General features: G+C 44.8%; 1 protein-coding gene and 1 long non-coding RNA gene across 3 annotated transcripts in view; one reads left to right on the forward strand and one right to left on the reverse strand.

Annotated features, from left to right (window-relative positions):
• Positions 1-440: 440 nt before the first annotated feature.
• On the reverse strand, positions 441-3,980 carry F930015N05Rik (RIKEN cDNA F930015N05 gene). Its single transcript, NR_028445.1, has one exon. It is a non-coding gene; the product is annotated as an RIKEN cDNA F930015N05 gene (long non-coding RNA).
• Hs3st3a1 (heparan sulfate (glucosamine) 3-O-sulfotransferase 3A1) overlaps positions 2,638-15,020 on the forward strand; it is an 87,504-nt gene continuing 75,121 nt past the window's right edge. The window contains exon 1 of one of the 2 annotated variants that reach the window (NM_178870.5): positions 2,638-3,932. In NM_178870.5, coding sequence (NP_849201.1) covers positions 3,373-3,932 — 560 coding nt within the window. In that variant the 5' untranslated portion in view covers positions 2,638-3,372. The remainder of the gene's footprint in view (positions 3,933-15,020) is intronic. The other variant, XM_030245593.1, reaches the window with a different exon arrangement.

Consider the following 15,020-nt stretch of genomic DNA (forward strand, 5'->3'; position numbering starts at 1 on the left):
CTCATTGCTTCAAGGCAACTAGCCCAGGAGTCCTGTGATAAACTCAGGCTCTGTCTCAGCTACTTCTCTGTAAAAGTCTTTTGTTCATAAAGCTCCCATGAGTTATCTTTATTTAAATGTGGGTGTCTTACTACTGCCCAAAGGACCCTCCTCCTCTGAAACAGTACTGTCTTCTGGGCTGTCACTTCAGTAGTGACAAGCTACATGTGGGTACTGAGCATCTAAAATGTGGCTTCAATTAAGGTGTGCAAAGAAGAGGAAAATACACTGGTATCCAAAGGCTTGGATGAAGAAGAGAGAAAGAGAGAGAGAGAGAGAGAGAGAGAGAGAGAGAGAGAGAGAGAGAGAGAGAGAGAGAGAAAGGAGGGAAGGAAAAAAGGGAGAGGGAGGGAGGGAGGGAGGGAGGGAGAGAGAGAGAGAGAGAGAGAGAGAGGAGAAAGGTGTTCCAATATGGTTTCTGCTCTTCACAGAGTGCCACAGAGGTCAATATGCATAATAGCCATTTATTCAGCTTATGTTTCTGCATGCTAGGAAAAGTCTGGGGGCTTGGGGCCACATCATTCCTATGCACGATGTATATACTATATACAATATCACCTTATGATGAACTACAGTTGAACTGGGAGCTCAGTGCTTTCCAGATGAGAAAACATATATTCTGGTGACCATCTGCACAACGACACACTTTCAGAGCAACTTTTAAATGGTCTCTGTTTTTGTTGTCTTCCTTCTACAAACCAGACTGAAATACACAGAGGAAAGTTTCAAAACACATTAAACCTTAAGCTTCAAAGTGGTTTGTCAATATCCAATTTTCAGACATAATAGGACATGGAAACTTGGCAAGGCATGTTGCTCATCCTGGGCAAAGACCAGTGCTTTCTGGTCTCTGCTTCTAAACAGATCTTCATTGGTCTGGGAATCAGTTGTGACTGGTAGTTTATGAACACGGCACTATTCTTACCCAACAGGCCACATGTGATCCAGTTCTATCCAAGCAAACTTAGAATCAGTAGGGCCCCTGTGGAAGCTGAAAGGCAACCCCCTAACTTACACTTCCTTGGTCAAATGGGGAATGAGCAGGAAGAGGAGAGAAAATCTGAGTGTCAAAGCTAGGCAGCCAGGATTCCTAAGTGAGTTTCCTGAGACCTAGCTCTCTTGACTGCTGGACTCTTATTAGCACAGGGAGGGGAGGGGTTAGGGAGCTAGGAAGATGTCTACAGCGCACAGGATTGGGCTACAGTGACCAGGGCACAGCCCACATTGCCAGGTATCTTGCAGGAGACAGAAATAAGGAAGCAATACGATTAGGACAAAAATGAAATATCTGGTGGTGGAAGAGATGGCTCGGCAGTAAGAGCCCTGGCTGCTCTTCTAGAGGACCTGGTACAATTCCCAGCACCCACATCTAGGCTAACAACTGTCAGGAACTCCAGTTCAAAGAGATTTAGAACTCTCCAGCTGGCACCAGGTACCCACGTGGTGCACAGACACACATGCAGGCAAAACAGCCATACACATAAAATACAAATAAATGAAAAATTGAAAACAAAACCACCACAGAGTAACAGCCAAAGAAAGCAATCAAACCTTCAACATCTCCTGAAGATTTTACTACTCACCTCCCCAGGAGCCAGCAAGGGGCAGATTTTACCTCTTTGTGACTTGCTTTGGGGGCATGGGAAGGGTATCTAGGGGTCAGGGGAAATAAGAGAAAAAGGAACCCGTTGTTTAGGGAAGGACTCTTAACTCTCAAAGAGTGAAAACACATTCACGCATGTGGGTGGTGCACATATGCAAAGTATTAAACTTTATCAACAACTGGTTATACGGATTTGGAATTGTACTTATTATTTTTTAAATATAATTTCTGTTTTGGTGTATTTATTGATCTAGTTTCTAAGGGGTTCCTTTCCAGGTCCTATGAGACTCTTCATCTTTTTAAATAAATCCAAAGGAAAAACAAGCAAGCAAGCAAACTAACAGACAGACTTGTAAGGGCCCTCAGTGGACAGGGAAGTAGAAGGCAAGTCTGTACTGAAGCTGTCTCTTTGCCCAGACAAATGGGGGCGTGGCCTGCCAAGAACTCTTGGGAACAAAACTTCAGAAGTCTCTGGGATGAGAGGGGATGGGATGGGTGGGCTGGAGAAGGGTAGGAATACAGAAGCTGGGACCAGAGGGAATCAGGAAGTGGGGATCTGGGGGTGTTAAGGCTGCTAAGGACTAAGCTGAGCTGGAGAGGTCTGAGAACCCCCAATCCGGCAAGGGGTGGACTGGCTGGGCGTTAGACTCAGGCAATCATACAGGCGCTGTCAATCTGACAGCGCCCAGAGACCTAGGGGTGGAGGAGGAGGAAGGAGGAAAGGAGAGAGGGAGTGCGAGGAAGGGGCGTCTCCTCTGTCGTCCGCGCCCTCTCCAGTGTATTGGGCGGTGCCTCGTCACCTTTTTTTTTTTTTTTTGTCCCGGTCCCACCCCTTCTGCCTCTCTAGCCCGGCCCCTGCGCCTCTGCTCTGCACCCTAGAGCGGATCCCCGCGTTGGTCTGGCCTGGGCCGTTGACGTCACCACCAAGTTTGCTGTCCTTCGCGTCCCACGTGTGGCGGTAGCGGCTGAGGAGGCTGCGGGGAGAGCCCAAGAGCACAGTGGCAGCGGTGGCTGACAGGTCCCGCACAGCGGGGCCCCTCCAAGCTGTTCCCAGCTGGGGCCCCAGAGGAGTGGGTAGACTTCCGGAGCGCTCAAGAGGCCAGAAGGCTTGAGTCCCATTCGGATAGAGGGACTAGGGGGACTTTGCTTGCTCGGTTGCTGAGACGAGCTGAGCCAGGACTCAGGGCACGCTCCTGGGCGGGCCAGGAGAGCAGAAGCTGGAAAAAGGGTCACTCGTTCTAACCGGAGCGTACACAATTCTTCGGCCCGAGAGTCCTGCGCCCGCTCCACGGGGGACTGAGCCAAGGATGTGTTATCGCTGAGCCAAGTTCCGCACCGCTCAGGACCCTGCTGAGCCGAGCACCTTCGCCACTGCCGCCGCAGAGACTCCCTTGCCGGGCGACTCTCGGAGACCCAGGGCGCGGAGCTCTGCGCAGCTAGGCTCAGGACTCGGGCGCGTTTCAGACCCAAGACCATGGTTTCTTAAGCACGGCCCCGCACCCCTTTCCTCCTCGTCGCCCGAAGCCCAGGACCCCAAGAAGGGCTCGCAGTGCTTGGTCCCTAGTTCCAGCCCCTGCTGCCGCCCAGCGGGGCAGCTCTCAGGCACGCAGGGCGGCTCAGGCGATGCGGCCGCGGGGCAGCACGCTGGCTGGCAGCGGGGATGGCGGAGCTCCCAGCACAGTCGTGGCCTAGCATGGCCCGCTCGCCGTCCGAGGTCGCCTCTGGCTAGGATGGCCCCCTCGGGTCCCACCGGCGCCCAGCCCAGCCCGGCGGAGCCACTGTCGCGCAGCATCTTCAGGAAGTTCTTGCTGATGCTCTGCTCGCTACTCACTTCCCTCTACGTCTTCTACTGCCTGGCGGAGCGCTGCCCACCCGGCTCGGGCCCCGTCGCGGGGGTCCCGGGGCGCGGCGTCCCTGCAGGACCCAGGGAACTGGCGATGTGGCCCGCGGGAGCGCCAAGGAAGCGCCTCCTGCAGCTGAGGCAACGGAGGAGGCGCGGGCGGTCGGGGCCAGGAGACAGCAGCGACCAGGAGGAGCAGAGCCCTGGGCTGGCCGCCGCACCAGGAGGCTCCGGGGCGGGAAGCAGCGTGGCCGAGGCCCAGCCGGGGACCCTGGCCTTACTTCTGGACGAGGGCAGCAAGCAGCTGCCGCAGGCCATCATCATCGGCGTGAAGAAGGGCGGCACGCGGGCGCTGCTGGAGTTCCTGCGCGTGCACCCCGACGTGCGTGCCGTGGGTGCTGAGCCCCACTTTTTTGACCGCAGCTACCACAAGGGCCTCGCCTGGTACCGGTGAGCGCGGGGACCCCCATGGGTACTTCTGAGCGCTGGCTGTGCAGAGGGGGAGACTAGGAAGGGATGGCAAAGGGGGAGCAGTAGCTGTTCCCATCTTGGGCTCCCGTTCTTCTCCCTTGGGGAGGGGCAGATGGAGAGAGGAATGGAGATCTTGATTTTAATTGTCAGGGCTCCCCAGTTCCCCAAACATCTTATTCCTTGAAATCGCCCTAGTAATTAGATAAAGGAAAAGAAAAGGAAAGAGGAGAGTTTCCTTTTAAGTTAGAAAACTGTTCCTCATTACTGGGCTTACCAAGGGAAGCCTATGTCTATTCCTTTATCTTTGGGGTAATTCCCTGTGGTTAACATGGGTCTTTGCTCCGGTATTTATTTGCCTTGACCCTTTGCCAGATAGTTGTCCAAGGTGGTAAGTCATATAGAAACTTAGTAAAAGTGTCAAGAGTCCCTGTAGTTTGGATAATCTATGCCTCATCACGTGCCAGCAACGACTAACTGGGTTTTAAAGAACACTTTGTTGGTAATACTATCAGCCTGACAGAAATTTTTCTAAAGATCTCCTAACTATTATCTTTACAAATAAGATAGTTAATTTTAAAGGGGGGGGGGAAATCATGGGAAAATGCGCTGGATACAATTTAGGAAGTAAATGTTATTTACAGGATAAGCTGATTTGCCAGTGTCAAATTCAGATCACCTATAATATCAGAGTTAGCCAAACTCTAATAAATTCTAGCGTGGCCTGGATTTGGTTTGTGGTAAAAAATACTGATTTATTTTCCCCTCTCCTCCAAGTTCAAGGACAAAATTCATATGGTTAGAATTTTCTCATTTTTATAAAGTTCAGCCTGTTCATAAAATATTCATTCTCATTATAACTGAAACAATATTAGAAAAGTTATGACACAGTTGAGGTACACGTGGAAGGAACCATTCATAAAATACAGACAGACATGATGTGACGAGTTTATTCACTTGTAGAGTCAAGAACATGTTCAGATTGATTTCGGGAGCTGAATTTATAGTTTAGTCCTAAAAAAATAATAATCAAATTCAAACATTAAACACTTCTAAAAACAGTAACTTCCCAGTCATTGGAAAGAAAAACAATCAGCTTTCCCCTGATATAGCATATATATCATTTAAAATCATCAGCCACTTAAATATACTCCCTCCCCCATGCTTCTGTCATTTATGCCCTATCCTCTGGGAAGTTCTTATGCAGTGACCTGTTGAGTCTGGACAACAGGTCCTTCTTCTGGACACAAAGGCTGTTCTGTGCTATTCCCCAAGGACACAAGAATGAAGTGATTAAAGACCCCTAAAACTCTTATCTAGAGCCGCTCGCATTGAATGTGGCCTCATACAGTGCAGGGAGAGACCCATTTCAAGCCATCAGTCTGAGACATACAGGCCGGCCCTGGGCTCTGAGGTACAATTAAATATAGTGAAACATTTAGTACTAATCCCCTTCATTTTTGCTTTGCCCTACTAAACTTTATTTTCACAAGATGGGATTGCTTCTTCTTACTCCAGTAACGTCTGTTTGAGGGCATGGTATATCTACAGACCTGGATCTGATTTTCTGTGGAACTTTCTGAAATCATGTAAAAGCAAGAAGGTTTTGAGGTAACTCGAAACACAACTACTTTAAAAAAAAAAGTATGGAAAAAAAAAAAAGAAAAAGAAAAAGTCATAAACTTTAAGGCCGCCCTGTCCTTTACTATGAAGAAAATCTCCTTGGATTGTTTATCCAGTAGAGGAGTTTTATAAAGCAATTTATGGTGGTTACAAAAATAACTGCACAGTAGGCTTCATGGTTTGGTGAATTTAATTTTCCAAGTGTCGGAACAATGTCTTTGTTTTAACATTCACAGTGGAGTGGGTTTTTTTTTTTTTTATTGAATGCATAAATTTAAGCTCACTGAATTATATGAGAAACTCTTATTTAAGAGGACCCAACCTGTGGAGCCTGGATTATGGGATTATTTAATGAAAATTTCCCCACGGGTTCTTTTCATCTTGACTCTGAACTTGGAGTTTGATGTTTGTGAGAAGGACTGAAGACTGAAGTCTCTATGTGAGAAAACCCCACACAGGCTGTCTTGAAGCTGCTGTTCATTTTGGCTACTTATATTTACCTAATATTCAGAAGAAGGGTCTGGTTAGACTGTTGTAAGTTGTCCCAAATTTGCAATATAGAATTTCTATGCATACTTAAGACCACACACACACACACACACACACACACACACACACACACACACGCAGGGGCAGGGGCAGGGGCAGGGGCAGGAAAAAACAACAACAAAACCAAACTTTTTATTTGCACCCTGAAGAAAGTTAGAGAAGAGAAAAATATAGGTGATACTTTTGATGCTTAGTGATATGGGGAGTCAAAACATGTCTAGTCTGTCTGTCTGTCTGTCTGTCTGTCTGTCTCTCTCCTTCTTTGTCACTATTTGTCCTAACAGTTTGCGGTGGGAGTGCCCCCTACTGTCCTCACAAAAGGAGAAAGCTTTCGCTTTAAGGAAGTTTGAAGAAATCTCTTCGAGAGGGAGTTTGAGAGTTAGAAATTTCTGTTGCTGAGGTGTTTCTTTATTTCCACCATCAAGATGAAAATAGAAATGTAAGCTGTGTTTCCAGAGTAGAGTATAAATCCATCTTTGAAAAAAAATTATAGTAAAATGAAAATGAATTTGTTACTCAAAATCTCTAGACAGGATATTATTCTTATTGATTTAAAGTGTTTTAATGTTCCTACCAAACACCCTAAAAATGTTTCTGTGTGGGGACTTATATATATAACAACTCAGCACACTCCAGTAGAAGTATTTGGGTATGAAACTCCTCCTTGTTGAATTTGAAAAGCATCCCCCATGACTTAATGGAGCAGAGAGTATTAATACGACAAATGTCTATGGCTTGTGTGTCATGGGATAGTACTCATTCCAAGTGAACAATATCCACTGCTATTGCACGAGTGGTATGACTATAAAAGGGAGTGTACATCCTTTTCCTTTCTTCAAAATGTAAACATCTTTACTGGAAGTCAAGACTGGATCTCTCTACTGTAGTTCCAGGGCAGGTGAGCTTTGAACTGAATGAAAAGGGCCCGCTCCCCGTTTGTCTATTACATCAGTACCAACTAAAAGGTATTCTATTTTCCTTACAGAGACAAAGGATACATATTTGTAAAGTATTTAAATAAACTACACACGAACATGTGTATGTTCACATATATACACTCCTTTTGGTATCTTTGGGGCCATTTGTCCCATCCCCCTGCATGTATCACACTTTGCAGATGCTCCAGTCTCTCCTATAAAATAGTACAATATTCACACATAACTGAAAGCATCCTCCTCTGCACTTTAAATCATGTATGCATTATTTATAATGTGTGATAGGACATAAATGTTATGTAAAGAGCTCCTACAGTATTGTCAAAGGAATAATAGCAGAAAAAGTCAGGACATATTCAGCACAGATGCAATTTTTTTTTCTGTAAGTTTCATGCAGTTGGCTGAGCCTCTGGGTATACAACCTATAGATACAGAGGGCCTGCTGTGCATCTGTCTGTCTTCTATCTATTTATACATCCACACATGCACACAAGCACACATGCGCATAAGTGGCTCCTTGAATACTCTATGCCTTTATTTGGACCATATTTAGAAGCATTTACTATGTTGTCTTTAGTACTACCATGTCCCATATCTTAATTCCCATCATTAGCAAGACTGGACCATTTCGGTCAAGAATATCACATTATCACATACAGAAATGATGAACAAGTACTTAGTGTGAAGACTTGAAGCTCCTAACTTCATCAAAATATGAAACATTTTGACCTTACAACATCATAGATCATGGCCTTCTTTTTCAAGGCCACTGGAGCGATGACTTGAACAAAGGCACTTCTGGTTTCTGGGAGAGCGCTGCATCTCGTGGCAGCTGGGAACAGCTGCACAGCACCTCCAGGAGCCAATCCTACCCTCTGGGCCACCATCCCTTTCTTTCACAAAGAGTTTGAAACTTAAGCTAAAGGAGGTGCAGATCCTGGCCACCCATGCAAGGTCATATGGAGTGAAGTCCAGAGACAATGAATGTCCTTGAGTAAGCAAAGAACCAGGGCCAAGAGGACTCTGAGCCTAGGGAGTCCACGTGTGTAGAGAAAAAGGGAGGCATTTCCTCCATGACTATAATTCCCAGGAGCTCTGAGTGACTAGACACTTCCCACCTGCTCTCATTGTCTGGAATTCTGGGCTTTCTCCCCCATAGATATCATTGGCAACTTAATCAGCTGTGCATGTGTGTGTGTGTGTGTGTGTGTGTGTGTGTGTGTGCTATACATGTATGTGTGTGTGGAAGTAGAAATACAATAGAAGGGGGAGGGATGGCATTTGTATGAAGAACTTCATTAAATGGTTGGGGAATATCTAAGAAATGCTGGTTATAGAAGAATTGCAATACCTCTTGCAAAACCTCAGGTCTGCACTTCCTTGTGTGTACGTCCCCTTATGATCTGAGGGTCAGAGCATGCAGATACACTTTGTGTGTGAACGTGAAGACAATCTCTGGGTGGAAATCCTCCCACAGCGTTATGATCTCCTGCTCCCCGTCCCCCTTTTAACAGAAAACACGCTGGCCCAAATATTTGTCTCACATAAATAAACTGGTTGATTGGCCAGGGAAGAATAAGCGCCAAGTCTGTATTTTAGAGGGGTCATGGGAATAAAGTCAGCCTGTGCAATTAATGACAACAGGGGCTAACCTTACATAGACCAGATGTTCACATCATGAAGAGTGTTGGTCACAAAGCAAACAACCGTCCTTGATATAAACAACCATAAGAAGTGGTTGTCTCTCTATGGGACACATTTAAGCAAATATAAATTGTACCCACCATCAGTTCCATGTCTGGGTCCAGGCAGGGACCCTGTATACTTAGATATTTTTTTGGGGGGGGGGGAGAGGAAAAGAGCGTTACCCTCACCTAATAGAGATGCGGCATATAAAGAGAACTTGTTTTGCCAGACACAGTGACTCACCTTGTAACCCAGAACTATGGAGGTTGAATAAGGAAGACCTCAAGCTTGAAGCTAGTTTGGTTCCCTAGTGAGGAACTACATAAAAAACAACACCCCCCAAAACAAACAAACAAAAAACAAAACAAAAAACCCAAAATATAAAACAAGGCGATCTAGTGTAGTTTCTTGGTCTCTATTTCCCAACAATATGAAACCCTGGGTGTCTAGGAATTTTGTTATCTTCAAGCCATGAGTTAAAATTGTGCAAGTTTCTTACCAGACATGTGCCTTTTATATACACGCACAAGAAAGAAGCAACACTTCTGCCCTCTAGCCTTCGCCTTGGTCAGAGGCTTAACACTTGAGAGCTTGTGTTGATTTGATTTCTGTGGGATATATGGATACAACTAATAAGCAAACATATGTGAACCCAGTGCTCAGATCTCGCCTAATTCCTGCTTCCAACGATAGATACAACTCTTGAGTAGCTGATATTTCTCAGGCACCTGAACACGTACGATTGTCCAACGCCTCTCTTGAGTTCCACACTGCAGAGTACAGTTTTAGCCGGTCTCAGGAGTTGTCAGACAATGGCAGATGTCTGGCAGGAAGGGGGGAGTGTTTATTAATAATGCAGTTAAGTACTTGCCATTAGGAATGCAAGAGAGAGTCTTTGAAAGGATATAAACAAAATTCCTTCTCGCTCGTGAGCCACCTACTTTGAATGTGTTGTGTAGCGCCACCTAGTGGTAAAATACTCAGTAAATTTCCCTGACAACTTCCAGACTAATTGTGTTTGAAGGAAAGGAAAGGAAAGGAAAGGAAAGGGGAAGGGGGGGAAGGGGAAGGGGAAGGGGAAGGGGAAAGGAAGAAATAATAATGAACTTAGATAGCAGGTATAGGCTTCGTAGCCCAGCTGCTGTACTGATCTCTTTAGGTATGGGTGGTTCTCTCTCTCTCTCTCTCTCTCTCTCTCTCTCTCTCTCTCTCGGCAGTTTATTTGTTGGAGAGAAATAAAAGACTTGACTTGACAATAAACCCAAAAAGCAAGATACAAATGATTAGAGGATTTATATTAGACATGTGCATGAGGAAGGAATGCCATATGCCCAGATTACTTTTGTTAGTGCATTTTGCCTCTGTTTCTGAAAGCTGGCTTCAGATGAAAACGCTTCCAGATGACTTTATTGCAGGCTTATTCCTTCCCCTGCGTGGTGCAGCTCTGGAGGAGGGTCTTAATAGAACAGGAGGCATACAGAAGCCAGCTTAACCCTTCCAGCGCTTGTCCTGTGCCTACCAAGTGCAGGACAACTCTTGGGATGGTGATGACATCAGTTAGGGATGCATTTCTGGGCCTGTGGATAGGTGGGGTCAGGTTAAAACAGCAGAAGGAGTAGGGACATGACTGGAAGCCTGGCAGAAGTGAGCTTAATTAGTTAACCCAGGGGCCTCTTTTGCTGAGATCTTCTACGTTGTCCTGATATTATTCATTGAACATAATATTCTTTCATCTGTGGGTATTCATCCACCCCCATCCCCTGTGTCCAGAACCCATGTAAATAAGACAGTCCCAAGATTCCAAATTGAGCTTTGCAACACACTGGTGCAGTGTGACTTTTGAAAAATGTCAAGGTGGCCTAAAACCTGGTAAGGCGCATAATCTCTTTCACATGGGAGAAGACAACAGTGACTCATTATTAAGAAGCATATACATTTAGGGAGGTGTTCTCTTAATTGGGGCCTAGAACAGAAGAATACGTGTTTGTGGAGACAAATTAGGCACACATGGATGCTGCAGATGGTTGAATGAATGGCATTATGTGGCAGCCTCCATATAACTGAAGTTCCACTTACCTGTGCTCAATCATAGTCTAAAAACACATCAATGGGGCAATCCAGAGACAAACAATTCACGATTCTCAAATTTGGAGCCTTTTTGGATAGCAGGATGTGGCATGGCGTTCTATGGGACATGAGTCACCCCTGTGTCTAGTGTACTTAGCAACCATCTCCCTTCCCAACTCCACTGTCCTAGTATCCTCCGTGCTTCTGGGTAACCAATCTTTAGTCTACTTAATATGAGACAAAGCCCAGGAGTTGGTATGTTGGACATGAAGAAGAAGAGGTGCAAAGGGCTTCCCTTAAGTGAAAAGTCCAAATCTGAGTCAAGGGAGAGATTTCTCTCGAATGCTGGGTTCGTGAGGTCTGTAGCATGATGAGTCTTCTGTCTGCAGAATTCTGAAGGAAAAAAAAAAAAGAAACCTGTACAATTTTTTCTTGTATGCTTCAAAGTGCAGAAGCTGTGGCCACAGCGTGGAAGTGCTCAGTGGCGAGGTAAAAGCCATTACATTTATGTGTGAGTGCATATAAGTGGTTTGCACTTAGTGCTACGTTATGTCGGGCACTCTCTGGGGTTCTTGGAAGAACTCTAGGGTGAATAGAGGGAGAGGTAGGTTCTCATGTTTGTATGTGTTGTTTCTTGTTTGCAGATGGCATCTCTGCATGTAGCCCAGACTGGCTGTCTCAGCCTCCCAAGTGTTGGGGTTATAGGCATGTGCTACCACATTCAGTCTAGTTAACTGAGATGGATACCTTGGCTTTCACCAGCGTGTTGTACTTGATCTGCACCTGTGTAATGATGCCTCCCTGGGAGGAGTAGTTTATATACCAAGAATTTCTTTGTGCTATTTTGTGTATCTTAAATAGCTAAGATTATCCTAAACCCCCAAATGAAGACATCAAAGGAGCCAGGAAGCGCTTAGGGAACAGAAAAGGCAGCTTGCGCTTAGGTGCTCTGCACACAATGCTGTGTCTCAAGCTCCCTTACCCTGGAGGCCGCTGCGGGCTGGCTGCCTCCCTTCTTGCAGTGCCTCTCGGTCCCAGGCAGGATGAGCCTCCCCTCGACTGGTTTTTGGGGACAGGGAGCCATGGTACAGATGACAGGACTTGAGGAAGATGAAGAGCCAAAATAGGAGTCAGGCAAATGAGACACTTGGCTTTAAAAATTTTTTAAAAAAATATCTATCTATCTATCTATCTATCTATCTATCTATCTATCTATCTATCTATCATCTCTCTCTCTCTCTATCTATCTATCTATCTATATATATATATATATATATATCCATCTATCTAGCATCTATCATTTTTATGTGCAGGTGTTTTGCCTGCACGTAATGTCTGTGTACCATGTGCATAACCTGCAGAAGTCAGAAGACGGTGTTGATCCCCTGGAACTGGAGTTACAGGTGGTTGCAGATTACCATGTGTGTGCTGAGAACCAAACCCAATTTCTCTGCAAGATCAACAAGTGCTCTTAAGTGCTGAGCCATCTCTCCAGAGTCACCCCCCCACCTTTTTTTTTTTTTTCATTTTTAACTACAAACATATGAGAAGTAGGTCTCAGAGCTGGGGAAGCTGGTTATGGGGTATAGACGTTAGTAGGGTTGATAACATGGCTTGGAATATCCTGACCAGCCTATATAAATCTCCCCACTAAATGGGCTCAATATCTTTGCTATGGTGTAGACACTCCCAGAGCAACCTGAAGCTATTTCTACATTCCAGGTTGGAAGAGATGGAGAGATCCATTACAGAGTGCAGGAGAGCCATGGTGGAGGACACATCCTATAGCTAAGTGGCTTCCTTGCTGAGTTCACTGTCTGTACTGCCAGCATTATCAGACTTGAAACCCCTGCCTAGGTGGCATACTGTCATTTTGTGCTTCCGTTTTTAACTGCACAGTTGTGTTATCTGGGCTTCTCATTCAACAGAGTGCTGACAAATCTTCCTTCAAACATCTCCCCTCTGGTATTTATAACAACTGTAAAAATAGCTTTATCCACATTACTTTTTTTTTTTTTGGCTTAAAGCAAAGCAACAGAAGCTCCTTCCAGAGCCCCCAGGAAGCCAGTAGCTTTTCCTTTCAAAGGCTGATTGGCCAGTCTTTGGTGAATCTGGTTTAGGCATCTTTGTAGATGCTTGTGCAAATAAGATTAATTCTGTGAGTCAATACCAATCAATTCTCTACTATTGGCATCCTTTGCCATTTTAATGGGTAACAACGTGCCTAAAAGTTATTTATTTATTTTTTGTCAAAACAGCAAACCAGCTATGTGAAACGTGTAACAGGTATCTGACAAAGCTCACCACTTTAGGTGTAAAGTAGCTGAAACCCATTGCATTGAGCCTTCACTGTGTGCTGAATGAGATGAAAGGTAGGTAGTCTGAATGATGTTATGAGGATCAATATTTTAAGCATTTCCTGCATGCTACATAAGAGAAAACACAGGTTTGGAAAGGAAAGTAACTTACCCACAATGATAGAATGGCGTGACTTCACATTGACCCACATCTAGCCCTCCAGTGCGCTTCACTCCCTGGGCATTCTTGGATTGTCCCACAGAAATGTCCATATGTTGTTCCTGCCCAGCTATCGAGTCTTGGTCCCAAAGATGATGGCTACTGAAGCCAGCCCATGCAGTAGATGACTTGGAACTAGTTGATTCTGATCAGGGACCATTAACTGTAAAATTGGGCAGCACATCAGACTCGAGCTGAAAAAGCAAGTTTGAATTAATATCATTGTTAGCTTATTGAAATAACTGAAGCCATCTCAGGCCAGGCATTGCATGAATTCTATTGTGTATATTAATAATACTGTACCAGTCAATGGGCTCTCTCCATATCCATTAAAGAAAAGCAATAATCTTAAGCCAACCTCTTGAGTGAGCCAAGCAAGGAGTGTCTGAGCTGCTGCACACAGAACCCAGTGCACTGCCAGGACTGTAATCTAAAGAGTGCTTGCACTCTGAAAAGGGCCAAGGTGGGGTGGTAGCGGTACCCAGGGTCTAGAGTTTCAGGATGGTCCTGAGGTCTCCTTTGTGTGTAAGGATTCCCAGCAGGCCTTCTTCTTGTAAGCTGCAAGTCTACCAAAGTGTCTGTCTCACTCACCTTTGGACTGATGTTTTATTTTTTTTTTTTTTTTTTTTGTTATTAAGGTATGCTAGTGCCCCAAGTCAGAACACAGCCCACGGTTAAGCCAGCAGTATTCCATTTCATTACTATAGTCCTGTCTCGTGGTCATTGTGAACACAGAGCCTGTCCACAGTGCCCAGGCCACACCCACGTATGCCTAGCTATTGACAAGTGTGCTCCCTAAGTTAGCTTTATTTAGTTTGGGTTTACATGCAACAATGACAGAAACTCATCGGAGCTGGGGCCAGTTGTGGGATAACCTTTAGTTGCCCAGAATTGGTTAATTAAAGCCTTGACTCCGTTTGAATCTGGTCTCTCCTCATTTGCCTGGCTTTTGGCTCTTCAGCATTTTGATGCATGTTGGTTTGGGGGTCCCTCTAGCTTGCCTGCCTCTTAGATCCTTGTAACTAATTTGTGTTTTATGGTGTTGCCTGCTTGTAAAAGATTAGCAGGAGAAACTGGAGACCAGACCGGAAAGGCTTCGTTTCTTTCTTTTTTTTTTTTTTTTCTTTCGGTTTTCCTTGAGTGTTCAGAATAGGAAGCAATCAATCAAATTATGGGAATAATATTCCTTTGCCATTTTCAGTGTTCTTATTGTGAATTAGATTTCTTTTCTCACTAGGAAATAACAAAGTTGCCAGGGTGGGTTGAATGGAAAAGTCAAAAATGATGTGTTTGTTATTGTCATAAATTCTTTTAGATTCTCAGTTAAGTTTGGGTATTTATGGAAGAGATCAGATTAAAGTGCTTCTAGTCCATAGGGAGATGGCTCCCAGCGCTACCTTGTTTAACTGGAGCCATGTTAGCCCTAACTTCATGTTGAAAAGTTCTAGACAAGGGAAGGGAGGGAAATGGTCCCAGAATGTAGTGATTTTATGTCACAAACAGTGATTTTAAGTAAACATAAACTCGTGCTTATTTTTTCTTTCTTTTGAAAAAAATTTTCATGACGGACTCTAATTATTTTTGTAGTTTCTTTCATCATCAAATGTGGGTTTGCTTTTCTTTTTCTTCTTTTCTCTTTTTTTTCCTTTAAGAAATAAAATTGGTTTGTTTTTCTTCCTAATGGGGCCTTGCT

Source organism: Mus musculus, chromosome 11 (assembly GCF_000001635.26).
Source record: "Mus musculus strain C57BL/6J chromosome 11, GRCm38.p6 C57BL/6J".
In the NCBI taxonomy this organism is placed as follows: Eukaryota; Metazoa; Chordata; class Mammalia; order Rodentia; family Muridae; genus Mus; species Mus musculus.